A 14,867-nucleotide genomic window follows, 5' to 3' on the forward strand; every position below is an offset into this window, starting at 1 on the left:
ATTTCCAGCATCTGCAGATTCTGTCTTGTTAGAGCTTTTCCTGGCCAATCTTACAGAATGGAGAAAGCAAAGGTAATGTTGGAATGATCAAGTCCAAAGATTTAACATGTCATAGCAAGTTCATCAACACATGATGGAAGGTAATAGAGACTCAGCCAGTTAAAAGTTGGAATATACCATAATGAGGGCCAAGTGGATTTAATTAAGTGGTTACCTTAATTGCAAATAGTCTGGTTTAGTCACAGGCGGGTATTGGGAAGGGAGTGAATGAATGGGCTTGCAAACTTGTTTGTGGGCTTGGACTGCCTTTGTTTAACTGATGTTCTGCCCCTCCTTTACGTAATATCAGACAAACACAAGTAACAGGAGCAGGAGTTCCTGTTGAGCCTGCTCTGCCATTCAGAAAGATCGTGGCTGAGGAGGCAGAGCCTCAGCGTCGGAGGCTCATAAACGGAGAAGGGTTGCCTGAAATCACCAGAGGAACCTGCAGTGTTCGTTGGAAATCTGACAGAAAAGTACTGGTGTGAAACCTCTGAACTCAAGGACTGGCATTGAATATAAGAAATAGGAGCAGGAGTCGGCCGTCTGGCCCATCAAACCTGCTGCGCCATTCAGTAAGTTCATGGCTGATGTGGCCGTGGACACAGCTGCCTCTTCTCCATTACTCTTAAACACCCCCCCCCCCCCCACTACGCAAAAATCGATCTAACTGTAATGAGGCAGCCTGCACTGCTTCTCTGGGCAAAGAATTATTAATAATTCACCAGGAGTGGGAATGTGATATTGAGATGAGTGAATATTGTTTGTATCCACAGAGATATTAAGAGCGGAGAAGTGAAGAGCTGAAGACCAGATAACTTACGGAGAAAACTGCTCGTGTGAGCTAGTGACAATTGAATGCTTGTTCCGATGTTACAATTGTGCCTTCTGTCCATACTGATCTCCAACCCCGGGACCCACGGGGTGGGGGAGGGCTCGCCAGTCAGGAGGGGCACCAGCCCTCGTCCTTGCTGGTCTTCGTCCACAGGAGCAGAGGCCTAGACTCCAGCCTGATTATTAACCCCCTCCCCCACCATCACCAACCCTAACCCCCAGCCATACCCCTAAGCCTAACACCTCCAACCCTCCTACACTCTCCCATAAAACTGAGCCCTCTCCCCACAAGGGAGACAAGTTCACCCCCACATCACCAGTTTAAAACTACCTTGCCACCCCACAAACATCCCTAACCCTTCCCTTCACCCTAATCCTAAATTCCAATGGACTGCGCACCCCAACTAAACCAGACAGCACCCCAAATAACCCAAGCCACACCCCACAAAGGGGCTTGCGTAAAACTAGCCCCCACCATCCCCTATCGCATCCCCAGTCCTCAAGCCCGACTTCTAAACCAAGCATCTCCGACCCTCCTACACATCCAAGCCCTCACCCCACCAAGGGGCCAAATTCACCCAACATCGGTTCCTCCTTCAGCTGTCACCCTGCTGCAAGGTCCTGCAAACCACCCTCACCCCCACCGTCTGCGATGCCAGTTCCCACCCCACCCCCATTACCTAACTACTCCGGGTCCTGTCCCGCTCACAATACTGCACAACCCCCAGATCACAGCAGCCATCCCCTGTAATTCCGCCCCCCCCCCCCCCCATGCTATCCGTAGGCAATAACTCCACCACTGTAACTTAAACTCCAGAACGGAGGTTAACAAGGAGGAAGATCCCGATGAAGGCAAGTCGGGGACTGAGACAATGACAACGTGGGCCGAAAACAAAGTGGCAGGGTGAAGCGATACTGCATCTCCAATACGAGATCTACAGACACTAGAGGGATATTTTGTCCACTGCCCGCGTGCTCGCATCCTGACTCTATCCCCAAAACCATGGCTAGAAACCTACATAAAAACTAAATCTGAGAAATGACCTCGATCGACAGCTCAGTATTGTGCCACATTCAATCTGATCTTAGTTAAGAAGCTAAAGAGCAACACCAAATTATAAATATTGATGAAGGAACAGTTGAAACAATTAAAGATTAAAATAAAAGTCTTTATTTTGGTTATAAGCTGAGTAAAGATTTGCGATGTCACCAGTGCCAAGCTGTATCGGCCGTTGCCCTTCCCTTGGACAACATAGGTGACGTGGAGAGGGAGACTCGCTGCATGAGCAGCTGCCGGTCTCCCATACAACCTTGCCCAGGCCTGCGCCCTGGAGAGGACTTTCCAAGTGCGGATCCATGGTCTTGCAATGCTAACGGATGCCATCATCAAAGATTTGGTTTCATTTGAATTGGCACAGTGAGCTTCACGGCGATTTGCCCCACTATATGATGAACTGAGACTGAGGCTTTGGGCCTACTCCGGCTGCTCCGGGGATTCAGATCCATGGGCTCAATTTGGTCTGGAATACTGTTGCCTGCTTCTATTGTTTGCATGATTAGTATTTTTTTTTCTCTTTCTCTGTGTATTGGGGGTTTGTCTTTTCTTTTAAATTGGGATCTTTCAGGATTTCTTGCTTTGTCGCTGCCTATAAGCAGGTCGTATAATTTGTACATAATTTGATAATAAATGTACTTCGAATCCTTTGAGTTTAGATGGCAAGAGGTTTAAATATTGTAAAGAAGAATTATGCCTTGGTATTTGGAATGTCACTGATTGAACGGATGCTAAATAGCCACTTTATTATGCACCTTCTGTACCTGAGAGATATATAGTGTATGTCCATGGTCTTCTGCTGCTGTAGCCCATCCACTTCAAAGTTCAATGTCTTGTGTGTCCACAGAAGCTCTTCTGCACACCACTTACAAGGCATGGTTATCTGAATTACCTTCCTGTCAGCTTTCCCATTCTCCTCTGACCTCCCTCGTTAATAGGATGTGTTTGCCCACAGAACTGTTGCTCACTGGATGCTCTTCACAGCATCCTGTGTAAACTCCAGAGACTATTGTGCGTGAAAATCTCCCAGACTGTCGACAGTTCCTGCGATACTCCTGGCACCAAAGATTCAAAGATTCCAAGTACATTTATTATCAAAGTATGTGTACAGGATGCAACTCTGAGATTCGTCTTCCCACGGACTGCCACAAAACAAAGAAACACCATGGAACCTATTCAAGTAAACACCAGCCATCCAACACACAAAAGAAGAACAAATTGCACAAACGGCAAAGAGCAAGCGAACAACACGGAGAACAGCAAACATCAAACCAGGAGTCCAGGGGTATTTGGTTTAGTTCAGCTGGGTGCCACTAGCCGACTGCAGTTCACAGAGCCAGTCTTTGCCAAAGCGCCCCAGGCCTTATGGATCCCAATCAGACTGCTCCAAAGCAGCAAAAAAGGAGGCACATGCAATGTGAACCTCAAAGACCCCCCAGAGCGTGTTAACAGCCTCGAGCCTCGCCAATCAATCCCTGCTACATGGGTCCCAAGACTCCTGCACTTTCCTCCAACAACAGCGAGAGAGAGGAAGAGGGAGAGTCAAGTGCAGGCAGACGACACCGAACACCCGCCCGTCCTCCACTCTCGTCTTCGCCGACTTCAGCCTTGCTCGACCAACAATCGTTCCACGGTCAAAGTCACTGCGATCACGTTTCTTCCCCATTCCGAAGTTTGGTCTGAACAACAACTGGACCTCTTGACCATGTCTGCATGCTTTCATGCATTTGGTAGCTGCCATATGACTGGCTGCTTAAATACTTGCATTAACGAGCAAGTTAAGCCACTATTTGTAGAATATATTCCCAATAGAATGCTATTTGGAATGCTATCTATTAGCTGTAGAATAGATCCTAATAATCTAGAAGTGAATCATGATTAATCAGTAAGATTGTGGGAGACATAAAGTTAGGAAGTGGTGTTGATGGTGAAGAAGATTATCGTAGATCACAGACGGATCTTGGCTAGCTCGGGAAGTGGGCAGAGGAGTGGCAAGTGGATTTCTATACAGATAAATATGAGCTGATGCACTTTGCAAAGTCCAAGCCAGTATAGGACTTAAACTATGTACGGCAGGGCACTTTGGAGAGGAATACAACGGGGGCTTGGGAGTAGAAGTGCCTGGTTTGTCGGAGATGGTACCTCATGAAAAAGCTGTTTAGCTCACGGCCTTCATTAGTTAAGGCACTTGTTATATTTGGGACATTATGCTGCAGTTGAATAAGTTATTGTTGGGGCTGAGCTGGGAGTACTGTGTAGTGTTGTTGAATTGATAGAAAGTAGATAGCCAGGCCTTTCTTCCACATGATAGGACCCAGCTGGGTTTGAACCCAGGACCATCTGCTTTGAAGTCCAGTGCTGATGCCACTGCACCACCGGCCGGCAACCATGTGTGGCGTAGGTTTTCTCTTTATGGGGAAAGATGCGATTAGTCTGGAAAGAAAAAGATTTACCAGAATCTCCCAGGCTGGAGGGCCTGAGTTACTGGGGGAGATTGACATGGTTTGTTGAAAGTGGCATCACGGGTTCACAGGTGGTGAAAAAGGCATTTAGCACACTGACCTTCAGCAGTCAAGGTATTGAGTATAGAAGCAACCGGAAATGCTGGAGGAACTCAGCAGGTCAGGCAGCATCTAAACTAACAAACAGTCGACATTTCGGGCTGAGACCCTCCTTCAGGCCCTAAAGAAGGGTCTTGGCCCATAACATTGACTATTAGTTCATTTCCATAGATGTTGCCTGACCTGCTAAGTTCCTCCAGCATTTTGATTTCCAGCATCCGCAGAATTCCTGTTTATTGAGTAGAGAAATTGGGACGTTATATTACAGTTGTGTAATATTGGTGATGCTGCACTTGGTCTCCCGGCTATAGGAAAATGTAGTTAAACTAATACAGGCCCTTCAGCCCAGCCAGTCAATGCCACCCAACCAGTTAGTCCCAATTTCCTGGATTTGGCCCATGTCTCCCTGTCCCAACTCTCCGTGTGCTTATTAAGCAACACAATGTACCTGCTTTAATCGCTTCCTCTGGCAGCTCATTCCATACACTCACACCCTCTGTGTGAAGAAGTTGCCCCATTTAAAATCTTACCCTAAACTGATAGCCCACAGTCTTAGACTCCCCTAAACTGGGAATCTGGTGGCGGGGTGGAGATAAGTCTCTACCAAAAGAGCCGTAAGACGCTCCTTCCCTCTGCAGGTCACCCTTGGGCGAGGTGTAGCACCTGCTTAACACCCCTCCCCCACCCTGAGCAGGGTGATCACAAGTCCTGGTTACGCAGTCTCTGAAGAGTATTGACAATGGCGGGGGCCACCCACCTTGTAAAGACACTGCCCAGAAGAAGGCAATGGCAAACCAGTTCTGCAGAAGAATTTCCCAAGAACTATCATGGTCAAAAAGCCACAATCACCTGTCATACGACACGGCGCATGATGGTGATAATGATGAATCAATGAAAAAGACTGTTACCATCCACTTTATCTTTGCCTCTCATGATAGTAAACATTTCCATAAAGTCACTGTTCATTCTCTTACATCCTCTCACCTTACACTGATGCCCTTTAGTATTTAACATTTCTATCCTGGGGAAAAAGGACTCAAACTATCTTCTCTCTTTGTGCCCCTCATAATCTCCCCTCCGCCGTTCAGCCCACTTCTGCTTCTAGCTAGTTCTCTCCAATCCAGGCAGCCTCCTGCTGAACCTCTTCCGCCCCCTCCCGGAGGCCTCTGCATCCGGCTCCATTCTCAGATTATGAATGTAGTGGATTCAGAAGATACTCGGTTCTGTGGGGCAGACGATGACAAAATCAAACAACGGCCCCTATCTCGCGGGTACAACAGGATTACAAGTTTCTCATTTCATCAAGTGTTTTTAATTGAGGCATATTGCAGGAACAGGATATAACAGTTTCTTCAAGCAGTGAAAAAAATCCCATTATCACCGCTTATCACAGAATACAATTCAATAAAGACACCTCACCATCTGTTACTGCCCACAGTCATGTTCCACCAGCAAAAGGTGTGAACTGCAAACTCGGTCAGCTCCATCACGGGCACTTGCCTCCCCAGCATCCAGGACATCTTCAAGGAGCGATGCCTCAAAAAGGCAGCATCCATCATTAAGGACCCCCACTGCCCAGGACATGTCCTCATCTCATTGTTACCATCAGTGAGGAGGTACAGAAGTTTGAAGACACACACTCAGTGATTCAGGAACAGCTTCTTCCCCTCTGCTATCCGGTTTCTGAATGGACAGTGAACCCATGAACACTCCTTCACTACTTTTTTTGTCTCTTTTGCACTAATTTTAATTTAAGTTTTTATATATAGAATTACTGTAATTTACAATTTTTATTCTTATGTATTGCAATGTACTGCTGCCGCAAAACTGTAAATTTCACGACCTATTAATTCTGATTCTGTACACAGATCAGATAATTGTCTTTACCAACAAAAACACGAGGACTGTTTTACAAGTGAGACCAAAACAAATCAGGAACAAGACAGTGCATGTGCTTCAGCAAGCCTTTTGCAATGGTAAATTCTTCCTGATGAAAGTTCTCAGCCTGGAATGTCGACTGTTTATTCATTTCCATAGATGCTGCCTGGCCTGCTGAGTTCCTCCAGCATCTTGTGTGTGTGTGTTGATTTAAATTCTTCAAAACAATTTGTACGGTGAAATGCAGCAACCACTGTGAAGAGTAATTTCCTTTGCTCTATAACCTGAGGGTTATTTTCTGAGGATTGAGAATCCTTCCTGGTGAACGTTAGAGCATTCCCTGCACAAATTAGTATGTGACGTGATTATGTAAAGGAAGCTTTTTTTACCTCGTTCTAATTGGAACATTCGCATGTCCTGATGAAAGGTCTCAGTTGAAAACATTGACTGTTTATTCATTTCCATAGATGCTGCCTGACCTGCTGAGATCTCTCCAGATTTTTGTGTGTATTACTCTGGATTTCCAGCATCTGCAGAATCTCTTGTTTTTAAAACATTCCCATGGTTTGGTGTGCATGGGTTAGAGATGGTATAAAATTCCATTTATGCCATCCCATCTCACACTCCCGGGGTTCGGCACAGAGTAAAGCTCACTCTTTACTGTCCCATCTCACACTCCCGGGTTTCGGCCCAGTGTAAAGTTCACTCTTTACTGTCCCATCTCACACTCCCGGGGTTCGGCACAGAGTAAAGCTCACTCTTTACTGTCCCATCTCACACTCCCGGGGTTCGGCCCAGTGTAAAGCTCACTCTTTACTGTCCCATCTCACACTCCCGGGTTTCGGCCCAGTGTAAAGCTCACTCTTTACTGTCCCATCTCACACTCCCGGGGTTCGGCACAGAGTAAAGCTCACTCTTTACTGTCCCATCTCACACTCCCGGGGTTCGGCCCAGAGTAAGGCTCACTCTTTACTGTCCCATCTCACACTCCCGGGGTTCGGCCCAGAGTAAGGCTCACTCTTTACTGTCCCATCTCACACTCCCGGGGTTCGGCACAGAGTAAAGCTCACTCTTTACTGTCCCATCTCACACTCCCGGGTTTCGGCCCAGTGTAAAGCTCACTCTTTACTGTCCCATCTCACACTCCCGGGGTTCGGCCCAGTGTAAAGCTCACTCTTTACTGTCCCATCTCACACTCCCGGGGTTCGGCACAGAGTAAAGCTCACTCTTTACTGTCCCATCTCACACTCCCGGGGTTCAGCACAGTGTAAAGTTCACTCTTTACTGTCCCATCTCACACTCCCGGGGTTCGGCACAGTGTAAAGCTCACTCTTTACTGTCCCATCTCACACTCCTGGGTTTCGGCCCAGTGTAAAGCTCACTCTTTACTGTCCCATCTCACACTCCCGGGGTTCAGCACAGAGTAAAGCTCACTCTTTACTGTCCCATCTCACACTCCCGGGGTTCGGCACAGTGTAAAGCTCACTCTTTACTGTCCCATCTCACACTCCCGGGGTTCGGCCCAGTGTAAAGCTCACTCTTTACTGTCCCATCTCACACTCCCGGGGTTCGGCCCAGTGTAAAGCTCACTCTTTACTGTCCCATCTCACACTCCCGGGGTTCGGCACAGTGTAAAGCTCACTCTTTACTGTCCCATCTCACACTCCCGGGGTTCGGCACAGAGTAAAGCTCACTCTTTACTGTCCCATCTCACACTCCCGGGGTTCGGCACAGTGTAAAGCTCACTCTTTACTGTCCCATCTCACACTCCCGGGGTTCGGCACAGTGTAAAGCTCACTCTTTACTGTCCCATCTCAGTGACAACACAGGTCAGACATAATAAGGTTCCCTCTATGCTGCTCCCTCCAGGAGAGAGATGGCGTGAACAGGGTCTCCTCCTTCTGCCGGAGGAACTCAGCAGCTCAGGCAGTGTTAATGAAGAGGAATAAAGAAGTCGACATTCTGGGCCGAGACGAAGGTCCCTTCATCAGCACCATTTTGCAGTTGATACAAAAAATGCAGCTGTGTAGGGCAGTGGGTGCACAGCACACGCTGCCAGGGCTGGTGGCAGAGGCAGATGTATTAGGGGCATTTAAGATAGGCATGTGGGAGAAGGAAAAGTGGAGGGTGGGGTAGAAGGGAAGGATTAGATTGATCTTGGAGTAGGTTAAACAGTTGCCATAACATCCTGATAAAGGGTCTTGGCCTGAAACCTTGTCTCTTTATTCCTCTCTATAGTTGCTGCCTGACCTGCTGAATTCCTTCAGCATTTTGCATGTACTACTCAGCAGCTGCAGCATCACTTGTGTTTGCAAAGCTCCCATTACACGGTCCCATCACTAACTCCCATGGCAGGTTCAGCACATGTTGGACATTGATCATAGATACAGCAGGTTAGATACTGTACAACGGTAAGGGTGCTCTATGCTGTCACATCAAATATTCTGAAGTCCCCTGAACAACAGCTTCCTCTGTGCCCAGTAAAGATTTCACAGGTGGAGTGAAATGTGTTCTATAGTGTTTCGAGAGCCTGTGTCTAATTGCCGTTTGTATTTGTGCGACTGGACTGTAGTCCTCGACGCAGCCGCCAAACGAGTCTGCTGTCTGCAGACCAAAGTGATGTATCTGATGACACTGTAGATCCACTTCACATCCAGGTAACTGAAAATGGCAGATCGTCAACCCATCCCTTTGGGCTTGGTATAAAGGCAGGGCCCGTGGTGAAACAGCCTGGACCCCACGTGTCCACTTTCTCTTTTCAGGCGCACCTGTCTCAGTTTAACTGATACTCACTGGGCTTGCGATCAATTTCCACATCACTGCGGTCGAAGATTAGTTCTACAGATATCCTTTGAGACACTTGCCTCTACTGCATGTGATTCATGTAACTGATGTTTCTCAGCCGGTACCTGTTCTTGATATTGGAAGCTCTCTGTCATACATATTAACTGTGTTGTGCAGTACTTACTCCTCCCCCCTTGCTTCACCCCTCTCTCTCTCTCTCTGCCAGTTGGAGATGGTTGGGAGGACACTGATAGTCTTACAGATGGAGTGTTCCCTCATCGCCAGCCTGTCTTCACGAGTTACTGCTGCTTGTTTTGTACAGGGTAAAGGAGAGACATGTGCTCCGCGTCCTTGAACGGAAGCTTCTCAGTGCCATAGTACAGGACTACCTCTGGGATACTGTTGAAGAGGGCACTGTTCTGATTCAGCGTGTATTTATTGTCTTTGGTCTGGGCCAAGATGATGTGCACGCATCCCTGGCTCGTCCTGTGAACAGATGAGAAGAGCAGAGAGTGTGTTAGCAGCGTCAGGAGATCGTTCCGTAGTTGATACAAAAACAGCAAGAGGACCACAACCTTATCGTGGTTCGGAGGCTTGCAGGCCTCCGTGACCTGCAGGGCTATGTTGGCCGGAGTCAGGGATTACTTTGGCCCTTGGTAGGGTCATCCATGCCAAACAGGTCAAAGGGAAGAGACCAAATTAAGAGTGGCCCACTGGTCTTCCAGGTTCTCCAGGGCTAAACAACCCTGACTGGTCAAACAAAAGTGAAACAGCAATGAAGAATCCTTCTACATCAGTATTCTTGTGTCTCCAGCCGGGACTTGCACGGCTGCCAGTCGTGAGAATTGAGAGGAAGCTGCTGACACGGTGAAGAAAGCCCTGACCAGGACCGGAACAGGTTTCTGGATGGTGGAGGAAATGCGGGAGACCAAAGACAAGATGGCATCGTACAGTAGAGGCAGACATGAGGACCCTGAACAACACCTGGGGCACATTAGAGAAAATGGGCGAGGACAGACACCGATGGAAGACCTTCATGACAGCAGCGTAACGAGCAGTAAGTGGTAGGTGCGTGGAACACCCCTCCACCTACATTAGAGACATTTGAGAGACTCTCATAGAAAAAGAACATAGAGCACAGCACAGTACAAGCCCATGATGTTGGACCAACCCAGTACTAATGATGTGGGCCAGTGTCTGAGTGGGAGGCTTTGGCTCAACACGTTGGTGAGAACAGGCTGAGGCAGACACGGGCAGAGGCCCCAAGTATGCTTCCAATAAGTTTGTTTCCTCTCTTTCTTTGTAGGTACGTAGCTAGTGCAGCAAGAATGGATCTGGAGGTAGTGGTATGTTGCTTGTGTGAGATGTGGGAACTTGGGAGACCTCCAGTCTCCCTGATAACCCAAGGTGCACTCGGAGACTGTGCTAAGGATCTGGAACTGCAGCTTGATGACCTCCAGCTCATACGGGAGACTGACGAGGTGATAGATAGGAGCTACAGGGAGGCCATCACCTATAAGCTGCAGGAGACAGGCACTTACATGACTGTCAGGAGAGGGAAAGGGAATGGGCGGCCACGTCCTGAGCAGAATACCCCTGTAGCCATTCCCCTTACTGCTTTGGATCCTTCTGGGGGCGAAAATGCCCTACTAGTGAGCAGCCACAGTGACCAGGACTCTGGCACTGGGTCTGGCTCTGAGGTTCAGAAGGGAAACGGGGAGAAGAGGACTGCAGTGGTGATAGTTTGAGGAGTAGACACGAGATTCTGTGGGAAACACAAAGGGTATTTTGCCTCCCTGATGCCAGGATCAGGGACATCTTGGATCGGATCCACAGCATTCTAAAGGGGGAGGGTGAGCAGTCGGGAGTCATCATACTTATTGATATCAACGACATAGACAGGAGAAGGGGAGGAGGTACTGAGAAGAGAATACAGGGAGTTGGGTAAGGCAGGACCTCCAAGGCAGTGTTCTCTGGATTGCTGCCTGTGCTATGTGCCACTGAGGGTAAGATCAGGATCACTTGGCAGGGGCCAGGGTTTCAGAATTCTGGATCATTTTCCAGGGAAAGTATGACCTCCACAAACAGGACGGATTACACCTGAACCCGAGGGGGACCAATACACTGTGGGCTGCTCAGCTACAATTGTTGGGGAGGGTTTGAATTAATTTGGCAAGGGGATGGGAAGCTGAGTGATAGGGCTGAGGATGGGGCAGTTGGTACACAGTAGATGCAGTGTGTAGTGAGACTGCTAGAAAGGACAGGCAGATGATAGGGCAAATTTGCAGTCAGTAGAATGAATTACAGTGCAGCTTGGGGACAACGTGGAAAAGGGTGACGTATTGAAGGGTGTTATATTTGAACGCACGTGGTATATGGAATAAGGTCTTGTAGCTCAGTTAGAGTCTGGCAGGTTGTGGATATGACTGGGTCATGGCTGAAATGAGGTCATAGTTGAGAGCTAGATATCCAAGGATACACGTTGTATTGAAAGGACAAGCAGGTAGGTAGAGGGGGTGGCATGGCTCTGTTGGTGAAAATTGAAATCAAGTCTTTAAAAAGAGGTGACATAGGACTGGAAGATGTAAGATAGTAGTGGGTCGAGTGAAGAAACTGCAAGGGTAAGAAGACCCTGATGGGGGTTACATACAGGCTTTCGCATTGTAGCCGGGATATGAGATACAAATACAATGGGAGATAGAAAATGCGTCTCGAAAAGGCAATTTTACGATAATCACGGGAGATTTCAATAGGTAGATAGATTGGGAAAATTAGGTGGTGCTGGATCCAAAGAGAAGGAATTTCTAGAATGCCTACTATATGCTTTCTATTCCATAGCAGTTTGTGGTTGAGCCCACTAGGGGAAAAACAATTCTGGATTGGGTGAACTAGATTTGATTAGGGAGCCGCAGGTAAAGGTTACCTCAGGAGAGATATGATAGAATTCACCCTGCAGCTTAATAGGGAGAAGAATATGTTAGATGAATCAAGTGGAATAAAGGGAATTACAGAGGCATGAGAGGTAATCTGGCCAAAGTTGATTGGAAGGGAACATTAGCAAGGATGATGGTAGAACAGAAATGGCTGGAGTTCCTGGGAGACAATTGGAAGGCACAGGATAGATACAACCCAAAGCTGAAGTAGTATTCTAAAGGCAGGACGATGCAACTGTGGCTGACGTGGGAAATCAAAGCCGACATAAAAGCAAAAGAAAGGGCATGTAATAGTTTAATTCTGATTGGCTGCCAGTGACTAGTGGTGTTCTGCAGACTCAGTATTGAGACCACTACTTTTCACATTGTATGCCAACAGTTTTATGATGGAATTGATGGTTTTGTGGCCAGTTTTGCAGCTGATACAAACATAGGTGTAGAACTGCAGGTGGTGTTGAGGAAGCAGGGAGATTTCAGAAGGACTTAGACAAGTTTGGAGAATGGGGAAAAAAGTGGCAGATGGAGCACTGTGAGCAGTTTAGGGTCATTTGTCTGAGAAAAGATGTGGTGGCATTGGAGAGAGTCCAGAGGAGGTTCACGAGAATGATTCCAGGAATGAAATGGTTAACATATGAGGACCATTTAATGGCTCTGGACCTGTACTTACTGGAATTTAGAAGAATGTGGGGAACACTCATTGAAACCTATTGAAAACCTAGAAAGAGTGAACGTGGGGAAGATATTCCCTATAATGGGTGATTCTAGGACTATAGGGTACAACCTCAGAATAAAAGGATGTCCATTTAGAACAGAGATGAGGAGGAATTTATTTAGACAGAGAGTGCTGAATCCATGGAATTCATTGCCATAGGCAGCTGTGGAGGCCGTCACTGAGTAATTTAAAGCAGAGGTTGATAGGTTCTTGATTGGTAAGGGCATTAAAGGTCACGGGGAGAAGACAGCAGAATGGAGTTGAGAGAGATAATAAATCAGCCATGATGGAATGGTAGAGAAAATCCTCCCTCCTTCTTGTTTCACCGCGGTTGGCACTCAGCTTAATGGTGCATTACCGCCACCTTCTGCTCCGGAGTGTGGCTCAGACGATAGACTTACATTCTAAATTCCTTCACCCATTCTCGTTCTCTCTCTCTCTCTCACTCACTCTCACACTCACACTAATCTACACTTTATCCTTCCTTCTTTGGCCATCCTAGTACCCTATTCCTGTTTATCCATCATATCTTATTAAAAAAAAACCCAGATGACTTAATTCTGTTCCTATGTTTGAACGACTTAGGAACCTTAATACCTACTCCAGATCATTATAACCCTTTCCTCCTCCATAGCATTCCATTTTTCTATCATCCATGTACCTGTCTAAGAGTTATGAGAAAAATAGAGGGCTCTGTGGGAAAGAAAGGTTAGGTTGATCTTGGAGTATGTTAAACAGTTGACATACCATCGTGGCCGAAGAGCCTGTACTGTTCAACAGCTCTGGACCACACCAGGAAATGAAATTTGACTGAAGAGAGCTGAGGTATTGCATTGGTGGAGGGCTCAAAGCACACCAGCACAAAAGAGTGGAGAAGTCACCAAGACCAAAGGTCCGTAGGTCAATCGGCTCTTGGTGTGCAGATGACCAATCGAACTGGGTGCTCATTGAGTTGAAGGTGAGAGGAATTAAATGAGATTTATACAAGATTGGTGTAGTTGAGATGCTATGAACCTCCCAGTTCATGGACTGGTAAAGTAAATACTCTCCTTTACTGGATAAAGCATTTATGAAAGCATGGAACTAATTGTGCTGTAACTGTAGATAGGGCACACGAGAGTGCACGTTAAATGTTGGGACAGGTTTGAGGGACCTGGGTGATCTCTACATCTAATGATCCTCAGCAACGCCCACCACCACTGACCCCTGGTATGGATTCACCAGGAATAGAAAGGTCTACAGAAAGTGATGGACACAGCCCAGTCCATCAGAAGAAAAGCCCTCCCTCCCCACCGCTGAGCACATTTACCAGGAGCTCTGCCGCAAGAAAGCAGCATCCAGGCCACCCTCCCTTCTCACTACTACTATCAGGCAGGAGGCACAGGAGCCTCAGGTCCCAACCCGTCAGAATACCACCAGTTATTACCCTACAGCCACTCACCTCAACTATGAACTGATCCCATGACCCACAGACTCACTTTCAAGGACCTGACAATTTATTTGTTTGTTTTATAATGTGCGCAATTTGTCTTCTTTCACACATCGGTTGTTTGTCTGACTTGTTATTCATAGTTTTTATAAATTATATTGTATTTATTTTCCTGTACAAGAAAATGAATCATATGTGGTGACAAGTACGTAGTTTGAATTAACTTGGAACTTTAAACTTTCCTCCTACGCCTGGTTACACCGCTGACTTATCAGGGCAGCTCTGACCAGCTGGACTTCCAACACTATCTAGGAACTCAGAGGACATGAAAGAGAACAAAACAATTTCAAAATTCCAAGCCAGGTTAGGACGCAGCCAAGCTTACAGCCTCACCAATACTTACTTTAAGGCAAGTGAATACTTGCTGTTTCCTGACTCACTGTTTCGTACCAAGTAACTGGCCTCCTTACAGGCCTGCAGACGCAATTCTGCTTCCAGCCGGGTGATGGGACCATGATACCAGCTGTGGAGAAAATTGAGAGTCTGGTTAAATCTGGGTGAGGCTCAGGGCTCTCGGCTTTTTCTCGTTTATAGTGACCCGATAGAGGTGTACAAGATGATAGGAGGCATTTATAGAGTGGAT

General features: G+C 47.1%; 1 protein-coding gene across 1 annotated transcript in view; it reads right to left on the reverse strand.

The window, feature by feature from the left end:
• Window positions 1-5,632: 5,632 nt before the first annotated feature.
• The window catches only part of LOC132399552 (SH2 domain-containing adapter protein E-like), an 80,919-nt gene continuing 71,684 nt past the window's right edge, over window positions 5,633-14,867 (reverse strand). Inside the window, exons 5-6 of the mRNA XM_059980032.1 lie at window positions 14,628-14,747; window positions 5,633-9,636 (exon numbers count right to left, since the gene is read on the reverse strand). Coding sequence (XP_059836015.1) covers window positions 9,450-9,636; window positions 14,628-14,747 — 307 coding nt within the window. The 3' untranslated portion in view covers window positions 5,633-9,449. The remainder of the gene's footprint in view (window positions 9,637-14,627; window positions 14,748-14,867) is intronic.

This window comes from Hypanus sabinus, chromosome 9 (assembly GCF_030144855.1).
Source record: "Hypanus sabinus isolate sHypSab1 chromosome 9, sHypSab1.hap1, whole genome shotgun sequence".
Classification (NCBI taxonomy): domain Eukaryota; kingdom Metazoa; phylum Chordata; class Chondrichthyes; order Myliobatiformes; family Dasyatidae; genus Hypanus; species Hypanus sabinus.